This window comes from Arachis duranensis, chromosome 10 (genome assembly GCF_000817695.3).
Source record: "Arachis duranensis cultivar V14167 chromosome 10, aradu.V14167.gnm2.J7QH, whole genome shotgun sequence".
Lineage (NCBI taxonomy): Eukaryota > Viridiplantae > Streptophyta > Magnoliopsida > Fabales > Fabaceae > Arachis > Arachis duranensis.
The window spans coordinates 21314346-21334241 of NC_029781.3; the positions used below are offsets into that span (position 1 = coordinate 21314346).

At 34.0% G+C, this 19896-nt stretch overlaps 2 protein-coding genes across 2 annotated transcripts in view; both read right to left on the reverse strand.

The window, feature by feature from the left end:
- LOC107469438 (anaphase-promoting complex subunit 5) overlaps positions 1 to 7194 on the reverse strand; it is a 9407-nt gene extending 2213 nt beyond the window's left edge. Inside the window, exons 1-7 of the mRNA XM_052254930.1 lie at positions 6898 to 7194; positions 6584 to 6746; positions 6348 to 6469; positions 5819 to 6068; positions 5418 to 5595; positions 5238 to 5316; positions 5078 to 5163 (exon numbers count right to left, since the gene is read on the reverse strand). Coding sequence (XP_052110890.1) covers positions 5078 to 5163; positions 5238 to 5316; positions 5418 to 5595; positions 5819 to 6068; positions 6348 to 6469; positions 6584 to 6746; positions 6898 to 7065 — 1046 coding nt within the window. The 5' untranslated portion in view covers positions 7066 to 7194. The remainder of the gene's footprint in view (positions 1 to 5077; positions 5164 to 5237; positions 5317 to 5417; positions 5596 to 5818; positions 6069 to 6347; positions 6470 to 6583; positions 6747 to 6897) is intronic.
- Positions 7195 to 12459: 5265 nt separating this feature from the next.
- LOC107469437 (uncharacterized) lies at positions 12460 to 14744 on the reverse strand. Its single transcript, XM_016088812.3, has 3 exons — positions 14362 to 14744; positions 13044 to 13680; positions 12460 to 12890 (listed from the first exon to the last, which is right to left on the reverse strand). Exons 1-2 carry the CDS (start codon positions 14551 to 14553, stop codon positions 13432 to 13434), a joined length of 441 nt encoding a protein of 146 aa, XP_015944298.3. The 5' UTR covers positions 14554 to 14744; the 3' UTR covers positions 12460 to 12890; positions 13044 to 13431.
- Positions 14745 to 19896: the final 5152 nt, after the last annotated feature.

Consider the following 19896-nt stretch of genomic DNA (forward strand, 5'->3'; position numbering starts at 1 on the left):
CCAAAAAATAATCTTGAAATAAAGATAGAGGAACTTTTGGATGAAATTTGTGCTGAAAATCCTTTAAATATTACAAATACAAATAATGAATTAGTAAGCATTAAATTAAAAGATCCTACAAAAGAGATAAATGTTCCAAATAAAATTCCTTATTCCGCAAGAGATAGAGAAGAGTTCTCACTAGAATGTAAAGATCTTTTGGAAAAAGGAATTATAAGATTAAGTAAAAGTCCTCATGCGGCTCCAGCCTTTTATGTCGAAAACAATAATGAAATTAAAAGGGGAAAACGAAGAATGGTTATTAACTATAAGAAGATGAATGAAGCAACTATTGGTGATGCTCATAAACTTCCAAGAAAAGATTCTATTTTAGAAAAAATCAAAGGAGCAACTTGGTTTTCATCTCTTGATGCAAAATCAGGATATTGGCAACTTCGTTTAGACGAAGAAACAAAGAAATTAACTGCTTTTACTTGCCCAACAAAAGAATCAACAAGTGTGTTGCTCTATGAATGGAACGTATTACCATTCGGATTAAAACAAGCCCCATGTATTTATCAAAGATTTATGGAAGAAAATCTAAAGGAATTAAATGAATTTGTTTTAGTGTACATTGATGATATACTAATTTTTACAAAACAGGATAAAGAAGATCATCTTCAAAAATTATTAATAGTTTTAGAAAGATGTAAAGAAAAAGGATTAGTTCTTAGCAAAAAGAAAGCAAGAATAGCAAAACAAGAAATAGAGTTTCTTGGATTAATTTTATCCGTCCAAGGAAAGCTAAAACTTCAACCAAATGTTCTAGAAAAAGTAAACTTATTTCCTAATAAAATAGAAGATAGAAAACAATTACAAAGATTTTTAGGGTGTATAAACTATATTTCTGATCAAGGATTCTTAAAAAATATAATAGAATATACTAAAAGCTTATTTCCAAAAATAAGTACTAAAAAAGAATGGAAATGGGATGAAAAAGATAGTATGCAAATTCAAAGAATTATGTGAAAAGCTTCCAGAACTTTATATTCCAGAAGAAAATGACTACTTAATAGTAGAAACAGATGCCTCAGACATAACCTGGTCAGGATGTCTAAAAGTTAAGAAAGCTATAAAAAGCTTAGAACAAGAAAAAGAATCACTAGATTCTAAATATCCCCCAAAGGAATTACTTTGCAGGTATATTTCAGGAACTTTTACTCCAACAGAACAGAGATATACCACTCATGAAAAGGAAACTCTGGCAGCAATTAAATCTCTTAAGAAATGGAAAATTGATTTACTACCCAAAGAATTTACATTAAGGACAGATTCAAGTTACCTAACAGGTTTTATACGATAAAAGTTGATTATAATCATGGACGATTGGTAAGATGGCAATTATTTTTGTTACAATATCCAATAAAAATTGAATATATTAAGGGTGACAAAAATGTTATTGCAGATACATTAACAAGAGAATGGAGTTCGTCTACAACGCATTAGATCAAGAAATTTAAAAATACAAACAAGAACTTGAAAAGTGCAAGCATTGTCAGCAAATAAAGATACAGATCCAATCCCTCAAGAAGGCCATCGAAGCAATGAAATCAACACAACAGCCCAAACCATCAGAGTTCAGCCAGCTAAGCGTGGTGGACAAATCAGGTGAGGAAAAAATTCTAGAAAATAAAACAATTGCTGAAATTATCAAAAAATCCACCCAAGATAAAAAATATTATGTAATTTATAATGGCCCCATGAAAGGAGTATATGATGCTTGGGAAAAAGCAGCACCATTTACACATCAATCAAGGATAATTCATAAAGGAGGGTTTTTAACACTGGAAGAAGCAAAAGAATCCTTCAGGGAATATGAAACTCTTCATCTAGAGCAAACCCTAAAAAGAGCAGATAAAGCTCCAATTCAAACCCAGATAACAGGGATAATAAGAAACATTCCTACAAGGGCTGAAATCAAGGAAAAGAAAAGGGTCTGTAGATCAAATCTCAGAGAAACCCTTAACATAGTCCTGAATTGGACTGAAGGAAAAAGGGCAATCTTGGGATATTATCCTATTGCGAAAGAACAGCTAACAAAGCTGGTTATATTTCCAGAGGCTTCCCCATCTGACACCTATCAGTTTTTCCAGTATGGATTAATTGATACAATTTTAATTTTTAATGATTTAAAAATTATTAGTGAGTTTCCTGCAGGATTCATTGATGCAGTAAAGTGATTTAAAAATATGATTGACAACGTAAATCCAAGGGATATATCCCTAAAATTTACGAATAGTCAACCTATTTTTAATGAAAAAGAAGAATGCTTGGTTCCAGCACACCAAGTAATATTCATGTCCGTCTTCCCAGAAAATTTTCAACCAATTGATCAAGTTCAAGATTTAACAATCTACAGTCATGAAGGAAGACTAGCCAGCACACTAGCAAGGGTTTTCGAAAGAACTCAAAAGATAACAAGGGAATCTCACACAAGAATCAACTATAAAAGCAGAAATACTTTGCTTGTGTCCAGTAAAAGGAATGAAATTGAAGAAAGAGAGATGAGACTCTTAGTGGAATTTGAATCAGCATTCTACAACTTATCTGGACTCTTAGAAAAGCTCTCCGAAGGGATAAAGAGGAATCTCTGCTATTTGATAAAAGACAGAGAAGACCACAAGTGCCAGCTATGTGTCTCAGAAAGCAATAATGAAACGGAATCAACCCACATGATAAAGGAAGAAGACAACGCATCTGAAAGTCACATGATGAAAGAAGAGGACAGCACATCTGAAGCATCTCTCAACATTATTGCATAGTGACGTAAGCGCTTAGGTCATAGAGCACCAACGATGTAGCTGGTGCAAGATAATAAACAATGACGTAAGCAATGATGTCATAAGAAGGGTAAGGATGGGAATTGTCCATCAGACCCAACCATTATAAATAGGTTGCTTAGGCAATTGTAAAAGGCATCAAACAATGGAAAGCAGGAGGCTAGGAGTACTCATATGCTAGGAGAGCAAGGAGGAAGCGGCCGAGGCGATTCTATAGTTTGAAGAAGAATTCCCTTAGGAAAAACCAATTCTAAACTCCCCCCTAGAGTTAGTATCTACAATCTCCCCTCTGGAGATAAAAACATCTTATGTAAAATATTCTAAATAAAGGAAGTTTTTCTCCAGAAAGGTACATCTTCATCCTAGTCTTTCAATTATGAATTATTTAGAAAGTTTAGAATTAACAGAAGAATCTGATTATTATAGATTAACTGCTTTATTAGATAATGAAAAACAGGCTGTTCTAAAAACAGAATTAAATCTCAAATCAAATGAAAATTTTAATAAACAAAATCTTTTAAAAGAAGTTTTTAATAGAAAAAATATAATATATTATGGAAAAATTCAACTTGAAGCCCCTATAAGGATAAAATCTGCTAATGGAGAACTTGAAATAGCTTTGATAAATGATGAAGAATTGAGTAAACAGATTGAGAAAATTAAGGATCAACAAAAAAGATCTAAAATTGGATGGATTCATATTAGTACTATACAAGTCTTAATCAAATCTACATATATGAAAGGAATTAATTCACCAATAAGCTTAGCAATCTGTGACAAAAGAATTACTGATGACCCAATAGATCAAATAATTGGAATTGTTCATGGAAACTTGGCAAACGTAAATGTTAAATTCAATGCCCATCTTGGATATGCTATACCTTTTCTTTTACTAAAAGAACCATCAGGAAAATTAGTTTCATCAAATTTTCAAATAAGAGAATCCAAAATTAATAGCCCTTTAAGTTTATCTAAGTTAAAGATTAAAGAAGAAAATTCTGAAATAAAAGAATTAACAAAAAAGGTCGAAAAATTAAATGACACCCTAAACACTAAGTTATGACAATAAATAAAGAGAAAATATATGTAACCTATCAAGATAAAAAACAAGAACTCTTTGAAAGAGAAAATCGGTTGAATTATTTACGGTTTTCTGAAATAAATCAAAGAGCATTTGAAGCTCTAAAAATAATCTATGACAAATTGAAAGGAGAAGTTGAAGAGTTAGAAAAATTAATAGAATCTCTAGAAAATAGTGATGAATCAATGATAGAATTTGCAGAAATTCTAATATGAATAATGAAGTATACAAAGATTGAAAGACCAGAAAACAAAATAAAAAGACATAGGGCGAAAAAATTTAAAAGTAAAATAAAGGAGTATAAAAGGGAATTAAATAGTCTTCAGTTCGAAATTAACGACCTTATAATAAAAATGATAGAAATAAGAACAAATATAAACAAGTTGGTGCTAAACTTAAAAAATTTATAAATGCCTAGAACACCATATTATGACTTAAAAGAATTAAAGCTGTTGAAAGAAAAAATGGAGAATGAAGTTGAAAAATTAAAAAGATATTTAGAAACAACAGAAAGAGTAGAAATAAAAGAAGTTTTGGAAGACTTGAAAAATTATATTAAAGAAAAAGACAAACAGATAAAAGATTTTATATATAATGATCAATGCAAAAAAGAATATTATAAACTAAAACAAGATTGAAAAAAAAACTATAAAAATGAAATCAGACTTAGTAATAAATGCTCAATATTTATTCGAAGCAAAATATGAAGAGTTAATAATTTGAAAAAGAAATTACATCTTAAAAATTGGTATCAGAGCCAAGTTAACGATTAAGGGTAACACTTTCTCTTTAAGCAACACTTTTAGTGACACGCTTTTAAAATCAACAGAAAACCATAAAAGACAAAAATCTTTACAAATGCATCTGTACACTAGATGCCCCCATTGAATAATTGTCATGAAAATTGATACACAATTCCTACACAAGGTAAAGTCAACCTTTTGAGGAAGTACTACACAGACAAATAATGGTTTGACAGATAAGTTACAACAACCGAGAAAAGTGATACTTCGCAACATAGTGCAACAATGCCTCGTTTGTACCCAGGCACAATGATTATGCCTTTTTACCTCTATCACTTGCTTTAAAATAACTAGTCACCAAATGAGGAATTAACAATTCATTGTCCAATTTCATATCAGTAGAGAGACTAGAAAAGAACTAACAGTTCAAATACCTGTAATCGAAGTAGCAATGAATATTCTCCAAAGCAGCAATATAATCATCATGAGAAAGACTATTCAAGTAACTCAGAAAGTGAACCTAGATGGATGTAAAATTCAATATCAGCAAACTTAAAGAATAACAAAAATAAAAAATCAATATCCTAAGCTTACTCGATGTAGTTCAGGTGCCAACTTCTGTAGCTGTCGTAGAACAATTTCAAACCCATTCAAAGAGACAACACCTCCATTCCTGCAACAAAAATAAAAAATGAAATTTACTATAGATGAAAGGCACTTCTACAATTCCATATTCAAATATATCGAGAAGTTTAAGGCCTACAAGATGCATACTTTTCAATTATATCAGCTTGCTCTTGTAAGCACCCTTGCACCTGCCAGTTTGTGCGCAGGAATACTGCACCACTAGGATCATCATCTCTAAGCATGTTACTTGAAGGATCTCCATAAGGACTAGCTACTCTAACTTTCTCACTATGTTTAGATGCCAAATCACCCGAAACATCAATATCTGTGTGTGTAAATTTTGACCAAGCACAATTAGATTACTATATCAAGAAACAGGAAAAAAATTGCATAAATTATAAAAAGTCCTGGTCTATAATATTCAGACACCTTCGTGAACCAGGATGAGCTTATTTAATGTTCTGATTTTATGTTTTTATTTTCTATCTTTAATTAAAGGATGAACTATACAAAGTAGCAAACAGAGAACAGCCCAATCACAACCATACCATCAACTAAACTCACAAGCGTATTTGGTACATGAAGATGGAATGGAATTCTTTCATTAGCCTCCTTTCTTGCTTCAATTTCTTCTGAAACCTTTTCATATACAAAATTCTCCAGTTCCATGTTCTCATATTCTAAATGCATCTCCAAATTACTACTAGAATCATCTAAACTAGGTGCTTTGTCAAGAGGACAATTTGAGAATTCTTCTTTACAGTATATCCCTATGTTTGTCAAGAGGTGACACACACCCTGAACATTCAAATAAAGTTTTTGCTAAAGACTCAAAATTGCATGTTAAGTTCCCAATAACAACTTTTTTCATGAAAAAAAATAAAATAAAATCAGGGCTGTCATGCTGATTTCACAACAAATTTTATTACATTAATACATACTCATTCAAAGGCAAAGCACGTCTATGACGCCATGATGGTAGCGGCTAGTACTAGAAATAATGAATACAATGGAACATCAGAGAAAGCAACTATCTAGCCATACACTTCTCCCACCTTTTATTGTCATATGTCATACCTCAAATGATAACAAATTGAAAGCAAGCACACAGCGCCGAAGAAATATGCCCAGGTTACTGTTAAGGTCCAAAATAATTTGATCATCTTCAATGGCACCCGAATCAGGACCCCCATGTATTCCTGTACAATGTCATTTTTAGTATTAACAAATTTCCAAATTCAATCTAACAAATAATCGACAGCCAGCCGCGTAAATAAGATGAGGTCTACTAACATCATTGCTGTTCAACCCACCTCGTATATCACTAAAAAAATTAAACAAATCATCAGGTGACGACAGAGACGACAGCATAGTCATCAACTGATCAATAATCCAAGTCGACATCCAATTTTGGCTCATCATTCTCAACTGATGGATGAGTTCATCCAATTTTGGTTCCAATATATCATCACACGACTGCATAGTCACCAACATTTTCAAACAATTAAGAAACCAATCACATAAGTCAAACTTTTCCATAGACAAATTACAAATATGACATAAAAATTCAAGTTATCCTTGATAAGAAATGAAGAAGAAGCTAGGAATGGAAAATTCGAAAGGGAACCTTGGTGAGGGAGAGCAAGAACAATCCGAGGCGGTTGTGGTGGGCAACTGAGGATAAAGGGAAAGGGAGGGAGATTTGAGCAGGGGGACATAGATCTTGAGCAGAATGCAGACTGAAACCTTGTGGGGAGATGGCGAATGCACCTGGTTGTTTCAATATCCCACTCATTATGCCTGCTTTGTGTTTGTGAAAATGCTTAGCTGAAATTGAGTGTGTAAAATAGTGCGTGTTGGGTGCAACAAAGCGAAGGTGAGTAAGATTGAAGCTCGGATGGCTGAGGGATGAAGAATGAGGATTTTGATTTGGATTTGGTATGATTTTGAGAAACCGGAAACAGAAAAATCGTTTTAGATTAAAATAATAAATAAATTATAAATAAACATCCTAAGTATAATTATAACTTAATATAAATCTTAAAATATCTTTCAAATTTAAAATATTACATAAAATATCATCAAACAAAATCATATAATCTTATCAAAATACAAACTTAAAATGATAACTCAAAATAATAATATATGTATATACTTTATTATTTTTTAACTGAGCGTGCTAATTAAGATGTAAAGCAGAAGCCAAACTATGCTCTAATAATAATGCAACACAAGGTATGGAGTCATGAGACTCAAATGTCATAATGGTGGAAAATAATTCATAGAAGTAGAAAATAGATTCAATATAAGATACATGATTAGATATAATTATTGGAGCAGATTTTTCCCTTCGTTTTATCTATTGATACCTATAATAAATTGAATGAGACAACAAACATAAAGAAAGCTATCACTTTAACACCAAATTAAACTTAAGGCCAAAATGGACAAACTCTACTAATAAATTATCATCTTTAAACTAAAAGTTAACACAACATAAGCAAGATCTCCCGTAGTAGTTTCACTGAGACTATGATCAAATTGGTTCAACAGTTATTATGAGATTATTTTACAATTATATATACACTAGCTTAATTTGAATATTCTAAGAATATTTTTTTCACCTTAAATTTTAGAGGAAAAACCATTTTCAAGAGCTATGTCTTGAATTTTTATATTACAGGTTATTATTTTAAACACAAACTAACTTAATCAAGCAAACACTAAAAAGCATAGCAAACGTTAATCATGTTGATAATTTTCTCACTTAAGAGATACATATAACCAAAAATGCACATAATACAATAGCAATACATATTTAAAAGACAATTGCTTTATCAGCAATTGCTTCTTGATTAATACTATCATCCATAACTGAAATTAATAAATCATCCACAAAGTTAAAAACAGTGCACAGCTAGAAATCAAATAATCATTCATAAGAGTATAAAACCATAACTGAAATCAATAAGGCAACACCATAGTGAAAAACAACAGCTCTCAAACGATAAGCCCAATCAAAAATTTCATTACCAAATATTGAACCGAGCTAGAAATCAAGAACAATCAGCAACAAAATTTAAAAAAACAACAATAATCACCCTAAACTCTGAAATCAATAAATCTATCAAGAAAAATTCAAAAACATCATACTCAGAAATGAAAAACTAGCAGCAGCATAACAAATTCTTCTTTAGCAATAATATCAACAATACAAAATCAATGATTTGATTGATTTCACATTCAAAAATTACTAATCAGACATTCAAAACAAACTCAACAGAGCATAAAAGAAAAAAGTGAAAAACCTGTGTAAGCAGTGCCACTAACCTTTAACAGAGAGTAGGATAACAAAGAGACAACGGCGACACGACAGCGAGCAGCAAGACGATGGCGACACGATGTGCCAAACTAGAAGAAAGGGTCTGGGTTTGGAACAGGGGGAAGGAGGAGCCGCGGAGGCACTGACAACCACGTATGGCGGCGGTAGAACCGTTGAAGAAGCTACGATTTTGATATTTGAACTTTGAAGAAGGGCTTTCTTTGCTGCTGAGTGACATTCACGAAGGGGGTGTTGGGGGACGGGTGAACACGGGTCGGGTTGGTTCGGGTTTAAGGTGAAATTAGAACCGAACTAATTGAATTATAATTGGTTCGGTTTGGTTCGAATTTATGTTTTTTTATGTATTTACCCGAACCAAACCAAACTAATTAAGAACGAATTGGTTCGATTCGGGTAATTGGGTACTCGATGAAATAAAAATTCATAAAAAAATAAAAAATGAAATTTTTACCTTAAAAATTCCGTAAGTACAATAAGCATGTAACATCAATAGAAATACTCCATGTTAGAGAATCATTAGAATCAATTTAGTTCAATTAGTATCGTCTATATTTATATAGTATATCTGTATATTAATTGTAGGATTCTATGCCTTTATTACTTTGATTCATTTAGCACCCATAAATACCCCTTATATATTGTACCTTTCATCACACTCAATAATACACTTTTCATATTACTCTCTCAGTCTCTTGTTTCTAACATGGTATCAGAGCCATGGTATCCTCCTTGAAGAGGATAGGTTATTTTTCTTGTGGTGAAATCACCATAGTTTTTGCATTTTTTTTTCACCTCACCGACTAGCCTGTTTTCTCTGTTTTGTGTTTTTTCGAGTCGAATGATCAAACACTATTGTCATCCGCTGTTTACCTTTCTCATGAAGAAATCACGTAGTTTTCGCTTTCTTTCGACAGTTCCATATGTGTTCTCTCGTGGCAGTTCCATCTGCGTTCTCTCGTGACAGTTCCATCTGCGTTCTCTCGTAACATGGTATCAAGAGCTTAGGTTCTTTTTTTCCATGAAAATTTGTTTATAGTCCTTTGTTTTTCCTCTTCCGGCAGTGTTCTTTGGTCTCTCTTTTCGTTCCATTTCTGACGCTTTGGTTCGTCACCGCCTTGACCACCGCCTTCATCTCGTCGTTGCAAGTTCAACAAGTACAGCCTCGTCGCCGGAAACCACCGCACGCGCCGCCACGCCCCGTCTGAAGGTCGCCGTCCATTTGTTTCTGATCAATACTTTGTGCTCACTTTTCGAGTCTCTCTCGACGCTTTGGTTCATCACCGTCGCCACCCTCGCCTTCTCCTCGTTAGAAGCTTTCCAACGCCATCGGAATCATCACCAAAAGACGCCGGACGCGCCGCCCAAAGTTGCCTATCTGCATTCAGCCGTTCTCCTTCTAGACGCCTCCAGTGCCGTTGGATCAGCGCTCCAGATCCACGGCTCCGCTTTTGCCACGTGTCACGCCGCTGTTCTCCTGACCCGAGATTGACCCGTGCCCCCGACCCGCTCCGTTCTTCTGCCCGTGTGGCACCTCGCCCCCGTCAGCCCTGACGTGTCCTGCTCATCCAATCTCGTAGCGCCACGTGTTCGTTTTTGCAGACGTGTCCTCTGACGTGGCAAACAGTGGGACCCTGCCTAATATTTTTTGGTGAGCTCTTTCCGATTCTGCACTCTGATTTCTCATTTTCTGCTCCAAAATTGCCGTTTTTCTCTCCTATATTTGATATTTGTGACTACTATCATGGAAAAGCTAGATGTTTTTGCTGCCACCGCCAAAAAGGGTAAATTCTATCGAAACTGTAACCATTCTGGGCACCTCTTTCCCGACTGTCCTTTTGGTGAATGTCGCACATGCCACCAGAAAGGTCATATTAGCTACCATTCTTCACAGCTGTTCTGTCGTTATTGCAAGCTCTCGGGACATTTAATTACTGCATGTCCTACTCGCCCACCACGTCCTGATCCACTCAACTCGTCTCCTGTCTCTCTATCCGATATTGCATCTCTTCTTCAGCATCTTCTCTCTGCTTCTGGTAATACCCCTGCTACTTTTTTCACCCCTCCAGGTAATTCTACATGGTACTTTGACTCAGGTTACTTTAATCACATGTCTCCGTTGCGTAATATTTTTTTGTCTATGTCTACCACTACAAATGGACCTTCTGTCAATACTGCAAATGGCTCCCTCTTGCATGCAACATACAAGGGTTCTATATCTCAGTCAACTCTTAATCTTCTTGATACTTATTATATTCCCAAATAAAACTTCAATCTTATTTCTGTTGGTCAACTTGTTGATCTGGGTTTTGAAGTCACTTTTTCCGTTTCTGGTTGTCGTGTACAGGATCCTCGAACGGGACAAATCATCGGGACTGGACGTAAGATCGAAAGGCTGTTTAAACCCGAAAATCTTCATATTCCTCCTGTGCCAAATCTGTGTGCTGCTTCTTCTCCCTCTACCCTCCACTTATGGCATCAACGTCTTGCCCACATCTCCTTAGGAAAACTGCGTCCTCTTGTGTCTCATGGTGTTTTAGGTCAGGTTCCAAATGAATCTTTTGATTGCATTTCTTGCCAAACTTCCAAACAACCTGCTTTATCCTTTCACAATAATTCATCTCTTACTTGCTCTCCTTTTGATCTCATTCACTCCGATGTTTGGGGCCCCGCTCCCACAGCCTCTATGGGCAGAGCTCGATACTTTGTCGTTTTTATTGATGATTATTTCCGTTTTACTTGGGTTTACTTGATGAATAATCGCCACGAGTTACCTCAGATCTATATCAATTTTGCTACTATGATTAAACTCAATTTTCCAAGGTCATTAAGGTTTTTTGACGTGATAATGCTATAGAATACCGTGATTCCAAACTCTTAGCCTTTCTTGCAGAACATGGTACTTTGTCTGAGTTTTCTTGTCTTGGTATGTCTCAATAAAATGGTCGAGCCGAACGCAAACACCGTCACATTCTTGACTCCGTCCGTGCAATGCTCCTTTCTTCTTCGTGTCCTGAGCGTACTTGGGGGGTGTTCATTTTGTAACTCAATAACCCATTGTACACATTGTACAAATAGTCCATTGTCTCCCTAGCAAACTCATAGTTAAATTACATATATAGAGAAATAAAAATAATATTTTATGATTTTTTTTGAAAATACAATTGTATGTATTAATTATTTTGAATTTAAACTATCGTGTAAAGTATAACTCGTACTTCATATTTTATATGAAATTCTATAATCTATTGATGAATGATTTTCATTCAAAAAATGAATGTGTTATTCTTATATTATACGTTGATTATAATATTAATTTTAAAACACAATTAATATAATTATTTACACTGTTCGGACCAATAACAATTATATATTTTTATCAAGTTTTGTATTCTGCAATCCTGACCAAGTTGATTAGCACTACTTTACATATTTGATATGCCTCTTGATTCTAGAGATAATTATTTAAGTAAAATAATTTTGATAATTTAAAAATACATATTAATCATTAAAATTATTTGTGTATAATACATGTTTAAATTTAACCATACTTCAATTCTATTTAGTAATTAACATAATGTGTATTTTTTATTTATGTTCTTTTTATTGATAATTAATTCCACTTTATACTTTTATAATTTATTCATATCATTTCAGGATCGTCTTATCTGAAACTAATTATAGTAGTAAAAATAAAAGGAAGTTTTTCACTAAAGAGAGTAGCGGGAGGCTTGAGACAAAATTTATTAATATCCATGATAGGGTGATAGCTATTTGATAACAAAAAATAATAAATTTCGATAACCTTCTAACATTTTTCTATAGTAGTCTGCAATAATGGAGAGACCATTCAATAAAATTAAAATGACTTTGATTTATCTTACTATAGTGTAATCTGTAAGTGAACATGAGAGGCAAAACATCTACCATGAATGAGTAGCTCCATTCATCTTTAAAGGTAGTGAGCAACATCAATCAACTTAATTTCTTAGAAAATAAACACTCGTGAAAAAATTTACATAGACCTCATCGTTTAAGGAAAGTATTATCCAAACAAGCTCATCATGAATTGCTATCAAGAAACGAATAAAATTTAACAAAAATACACTTAGATGATGAATATGCAAGTAATCCTTTAATCATAAAGGAAGAGGGAAGTCATTATTGGTGATAAGGATAGTTTTCCACACCACCGGAAAGTCAAGCTTCGTTTGCACTGAATTTGCCAATGCATTAGTTGTCAACTCCAACAAGCTCGGGATAATGAGATAGTTGGCAGCCTACAAAAGATTTAAAACTCTTAGAGCATGTACACTAGAGTTTTTCAGCAAATATGCACATCTTTTCCAAAGTTGAGCTGACATCTAGCATTTAATAATTAATGTCAAGAACAAGAACTGAGTATGTATGTGATATAGAGTTAATAAACTCACCTCATTAAAATTGGAAAGAATATTTTTGTTACGCTTCAAGTAGAAAGTGGCCCATCTCTTGAAATGATTCACCAGAATTCCACGAAAATTCTATTTCTTTTGACAGAAGTCAAGTATCTATGAAAGAATGTCTAACAACGGGTGCCTCGACCTCATGCAAATCAGGATTAGAATCAATGTGGTCTTGCACAAATAGGAATTCAGCAGTAGCAACACTCTTGCCCACCTTCAAGACAGGTTCATCGTAAATTCTTAAGGAAATCTGATCCACTTCCGGAAATATGTTTTGATACATAGAAAGGCAGAGTTCTTGGAAGGGATGGGATTCCATGATACTCTCGAAATCCTTGTAAAGGGACTTGGCCGAGTTACCAACTTTGGTGAGCCATTATCTTAAATCTTTATAGGCGACTACCATGTCTGAGTCTCTAGTTGAGTCATCACAAATATTGTCTAATTCAGTCAGGATGGTCTCTTTGTGTGTCTTGTCACTAGCCACACAGATAAAATAATTGAACATTTGTCGGCTCAAACAGTCATTGAGGCCCTTCAGCTCCGTGGTTGGGATCAGGAGTTTTTTAGCAGCCTTCTTATTTGTCAAAGCCAACAAGCTTGAGATACGGAGTTCTTTCGCAGCCTACGAAACACATGCCCACCGAAACTTTATTGATATGCAAACTAAGTGTATAAGAAAGTTTTACAGAAACTGTTAGTTTAGGAAGTAGAATTCAGGTCACAACAATGAGAAACAATTAACAATGTAATGAGGGATAATAAAAATGAGAAAGAGTACTAAGGAGGACGTATGTATATTAACGAAAATAACTATGTTAGATGTATACTAAAATTAACTACTAAAATAGAATACATATTAGAATATAAAATACGTATTAAAAAGTGAGTTAAATTACATATGTATACAAATATAGGAATTTGGTGTCCAAATAGCATTTTTGTAGTGAAAATATGAAATCAGAATTCTACAAGATCCCCTCCTTCAATTCAAGGGAGAAACTCCTAATAGAACTCCACTAAATTCTTCTGGACACCTCAATTCACATTATTTTTATTTTATTCAATTTGCCGTTCACTCTAACGAACTATGGACACTCTTAACAATCTATCACTTAGCATAATCCTTCAACCAATTTGGGGCTTTGTCACCCTCTTTGGCCCCATTTTCCCTTATGTCAGTTTCCTCTAGCCCAATTTTCAACATTCACATTCGATACAATCATGTAATTATATAATACCCATTGGTGATTGAAGTGCATGTGCATCAAAATTCAAAAGTAAATTAAAGTCATAATGAAGTCACCTTATACAATTCGGGTAGAATGTTAGTGTTACAATTGATGAAGTATTTGGACCAGGACTTATACCCGTCAACAACTTTGTCGTAGACTTTGACGACATGCTGAAAATCAAGTTTTTTTTCCAAGAAGAGGATGACCTTTTTGAGCACCTCGGCGGAGACGACATTAGTAGGCACTTCAAGCTCATCATGCATTTCATTGAGTAAATCAATGATGGCCTTCAAAACCTCATGTTCTGATTCAGCGAGACTCTTATCAATATATAGCACCTCCTTGTTGGAGCTTCTTAGTCGAATAGTCTCTCTCCAAGTATAATCGAAGGGCTTTAAGTAAATTTCTTTGCGGAGCTTCCTCAGGTCATCAGAAGAAATAATAAGTTTGTAAGGGCTCTAGGAGCGGGACATGTCGGCAATAATGGCTTTGAGGCGGCTACTGTTTCTGCACACAGTATCGAAATACGTTTCCATCTTTGGGACCAAGCATGTGAAGTGTAGATCATTACTGCTTATAGTCGAAGATGCCATTACCCAATTACTCTAATGAAATGGAGAAGGAAGAGAAGAAAACCCTGAAGAAAATGGCCACCGCAGCCTCAGGCCAAAATGACCATTCTAAATTTAACTAATGATTGCTGCCCTAATCTATAGTCCCCCTTTTATAGGGTTATATTATTGGAACATCGTTTATTCCGTTGTCAATTTCGTACCAAAAGTTGTTGTATCCGTGTGAAACCAATTATTTTCTGGAAATAATGGTTTTAATAATATGCTCCAGTGCATTACCTGGACTCTCATAACCCAGTGTTTTTTGACCGTTAATATCACTTTTGCCAATCATTAATCATTAATTATTAATTATAAGTTTATAACAAATAGCTCCTAATATATTTCTTGCCTATTATTGTATAGTTTGACCAACCATGCAAAAAATAAATATAATTATTAGTATTTTTTTCAAAAAAATGGTGAAATAAGAAAGTATGTTATCTATATATTGGTATTCTTTATTTGTTTATATATATTATTTCTTCAATGTTTAACTTGTCTTTATTTATATGTCACAATAAAAAAAATTAAGCTTTGAATATTACAATCCATGGACTCTATAATTAAGTAAGAGATAATAAATAGTCAAACAATCTTTTAAAAAACATACAAAAAATCAATATTTAATTATGTGAATATTCATAGTTTTTTTTATAATTAAACTGATAAGGAAAAAAAAACAAGAGGATAGATAAAGGGGTTTTTTCCTACTAGACCTCAAGATATCTGTTCTTAGCAACCTAGGTCACCGGGAAGGATTCCCTACTAGACCTTCAAAGAACTTGTCCTTGACAACCTAGATCAGAGGGATGAAAATTGAATCACTCAATTTTCTCCATGCAACAAGTGAAGCAAATCACTCACCTCACTTAATCACACAAAAAAATGTGCATAAAGCACTAAAGAAATTTTATTCATCAAAAGTTATTCCAAATTGTCTCACCAAAGGTGTTTAAATAGACCCCTAACAAACTAACTAAAAGATAAGATAACTAATTTAAATCAGATTTGATCTTAATTGATTAGATCAGATTTGATTTAAATTTAAAATTCCTAAAAATACTACTAAGCAAATCGGAAGTAAATCAAATCTTCCAACAAACTCTAACAGCAAAACAAATTAAAATAAATTATTAAAAAATTCGAAAATAATAATAATTTATGCCTCCCACAGAATTTGAAAAGCATTATTGGGCTTCTGCAGTCTTGACTTAGCCCAATGGGCCTTATGAATTGTTGTCCTTTCAGCACCACTGTTTTTGAGACGGACTCTTGGTCTTCTTGATGTCCAAGATTGGCATGGAACAATTCTTCTAGAATTCAGATATTTGAATATGACAAGATTATCATTCCATCCTTAGCTCTAAGATGACGAAAATGCCCTCTTGACCACGTATCATTCTCTCTCTCTTCAAAAAGATTCGTCCTCGAATCTTGCATGAGATGCTCTTCGTCCCTCCAAGGAATCCAAACCCAATATCCAGGTTTAAATACCATGGTTTGATGACTTTTCTCTACCCACTAAATTGTGGCTATGTCCTTCATGTGTGCTAGTTCAATCTTTCCAACCATATGTTTACCATCTTGTCCAAAGTGTGCAATTTGTCTTCCTTTTTTTTCATCCATATTAATGCTTCCATAATTGATAAGTGAATCTACAAAGCCTGAAAAAGTTGATATAAAAACACTAGGAATATCATGGTTAGATGTATGAGAAACTAAGGACTCTGTGGATTTGAATGAGACTAATGCACTCTTGTCTAAGCTAGAACTTTCTAGATCTCTCTCACAAGTGTGTTTATTGAACTCAGTTTCTTTTTCGCTCATTCACTCCTCTCGCTCACTATTCTCATCTTTTCTCTCAAACCCCTCGCTTTCAATCAAACATGGATTCTTTTCACTCAAACACTCAATCTCTTTCTCAATTTCTTTTCTCTCATATTCTTCAAATTTCTCACATCCCAAGGACCCAGTTGAGAAATTCTGCACTGTTGAATCTTCCAAGGACACATCACCCTCTACAGCATACTCAACAAATTCTTCCATCTCTGGCTTTGAAGAAGAATGAAAGATAGGCGTAGAAGAATTCCTCTTGTTATGTCGAGCTATCATTTGTTGCACCTGCTCCCAGTCAATGGCCAATTTGACCAAATTGTCCATGGTTGTGTAACGGTAACGTTGGACTTCATCTGCAAGTTCTTCACGTAATCCAAACATAAATCAATCCTTAAGAACCTCAGGACTCCTTTTAATATTAGCCATGTCCATCAAATATAGAAATTCCTTGTGGTACTCCATTACTAATTGTGAGCCTTGTTGTAACGTAAAATTTTTTTCAAAAAATGTATTGTGGTATGATGATGGTACAAACTGCCTCCTCGTGATTTTCTTCATCTTCTCCCAACTGCTAATTGTGCGCTTTCCGTACCGTCTTCTAGATCTTCCTAATTCAGTCCACCATATACGGGCAACATTGGAAAAATTGGCTTGTACCAATTGAACCTTCTTTTCTTCTGAAAGGATGCAATTTGCAAAAATCGATTCTACCTTCCTTTCCCATCTGAAATACGCTTCAGGATCATTCCTCCCTTTGAATGCAGGGATTTGAAACTCAGAACTCTTTTTCGCATATGAGCTTCCTTCATCATCACTATCGTAATACTCAATCATTTATTATTATTTTTTTATATTTTTTCAGACATTGACGTAAAGAAAAGATAAATGCAAAAACAAAATTAAAAAGGAATTTTTTTCCGATTATTTTACTCTAACGTGAATTTACAGAAATTAAAAAAAAAAAACAAAGAGACTAAACAAGACCTATGGAACGTGTAGATAAATAAGAATTTACCTACGACCTGTAACTGATACCAGATGATAAGGAAAAAAAACACAAAAAGGATAGATAAATGGGGGATTTTTCCTACTAGACCTCTAAGATACCTGTTCTTAGCAGTCTAGGTCACCGGAAAGGATTCCCTACTAGACCTTCAAAGAACTTGTCCTTGACAACCTAGATCAGAGGGATGAAAATTGAATCACTCAATTTTCTCCATGCAACAAGCGAAGCAAATCACTCACCTCACTTAATCACACAAAAAATATGCATAAAGCACTAAAGAAATTTTATTCATCAAAAGTTATTCCAAATTGTCTCACCAAAGGTGTTTAAATAGACCACTAACAAACTAACTAAAAGATAAGATAACTAATTTAAATCAGATTTGATCTTATTGGATTAGATCAGATTTGATTTAAATTTTAACATTCTAAGGATATGATAACTAATTTAAATCAGATTTGATCTTAATTGATTAGATCCGATTTGATTTAAATTTAAAATTCTTAAAAATACTAAGCAAATCGAAAGTAAATCAAATCTTCCAACAAACTTTAACAGCAAAACAAATTAAAATAAATTATTAAAAAATTCGAAAATAATAATAATTTATGCCTCCCACAGAATTTGAAAAGCATTATTGGACTTCTTGCAGTCTTGACTTAGCCCAATAGACCTTATGAATTGTTGTCATTTCAGCACCACTGTTTTTGAGACGGACTCTTGGTCTTCTTGATGTCCAAGATTGACATGGCACAATTCTTCTAGAATTCAGATATTTGAATATGACAAGATTATCATTCCATCCCTTAGCTCTAAGATGACGAAAATGCCCTCTTGACCACGTACCATGAACTGAAATTACATCAAACTATTTTAAATATTATAGAAACTAAATTAAATTGATTTTTCATATAGCAATTTAAATCAGTTTATAATAGGATTATCTTAAGAAAAAAGATAATAAGATTATCTTCTCAAAGATAGAAAAAACCAAAGATATATATATAATTCGAGCGAATAAGTATAAAATGCCATTAAAAGATCATTGTGATTAACTTAGGAAGAGGGTTAACTGCTCTGTACTCGAAAGTTCATGGCCTCTTGGTTGGATAATGGTGACAAGATGAATGGAGTTTCGCATACTAATCCTTCTAGAGATCAAAACAAAAGAAAGAAGCAATCATCATTCATCAACGATGGTAATGGTGGATGCAAGTGTAAAAAGAGTCAATGCATGAAGCTCTATTGTGAATGCTTCCATACTGAAAATTTATGCAACAAGGATTCTTGTACTTGCCAAGATTGTCAGAATAACGTAAAGCATAGGGAGCATGTGAATGAGACAAAGAAGGAAATAAAGTTGCGTGATTCACACGCCTTTGAACCTAAGATTGTTGTTGACAACGTGGTGATAAACCCCATTTGCCTTTAATTGTGCTTAAGAGTGAAAACATGCTTTTTAGGACTCAAAATAGATAAATTTAATTCACCTTGATTCCATTAGATGCCTTGATATGTTTGTTAAGTGATTTCAGATTTAGGAGGCAAAGATTGGATCAAGGGAATGAAGAAAAAACATGTAAAGTTGGAGAACTAAAGAAGAAATGATGGAACCAAAAAGCTGTCAAGCCTGACCTCTTCGCACTTAAACAACCATAACTTGAGCTACAGAGGTCCAAATGATGCAGTTCCAGTTGGGTTGGAAAGCTAACATCCGGGGCTTCGAAACGATATAAGATTTGTCATAGTTGCATCATGCATAAGGGCGCGCACGCGCACGGTACGCGGACGCACCGATGGTGGCACATGACCCACTTAATGCAACACGTGGCCAGCGATTTTAGAAGCCTTGTGGGCCCAATCTAACTCATTTCTGATGCTATTTAAGCCAAGGATTGAAGGAGAATCAACATACTGGAGATACTTTAATCATTAGTCATAGTTTAGTTTTAGAAGTAGTTAGAGTTAGAGAGAGAAGCTCTCTCTTCTCTCTAGAATTAGGATTAGGAATTAGGGTTAGATTAGGATCTCATAGTTCTAGGTTCAATTCAAGTCTCCTTCTACTTCTACTTTCAATTGATGATTACTACACTTTGGTTCTTCTTTCTATCCCTATCCTCTTGTTGTAATTTCTCTTATTTTGTTTCTAG

Excerpts from the sequence above, each read along its gene's own strand:
- LOC107469437 (XM_016088812.3), bottom strand. The coding sequence starts at position 14,553 with ATGCATGATGAGCTTGAAGTGCCTACTAATGTCGTCTCCGCCGAGGTG. Across the intron at positions 13,681-14,361 it reads TTCTACCCGAATTGTATAAG|GCTGCGAAAGAACTCCGTAT; the intron begins GTGACTTCATTA and ends TGTGTTTCGTAG.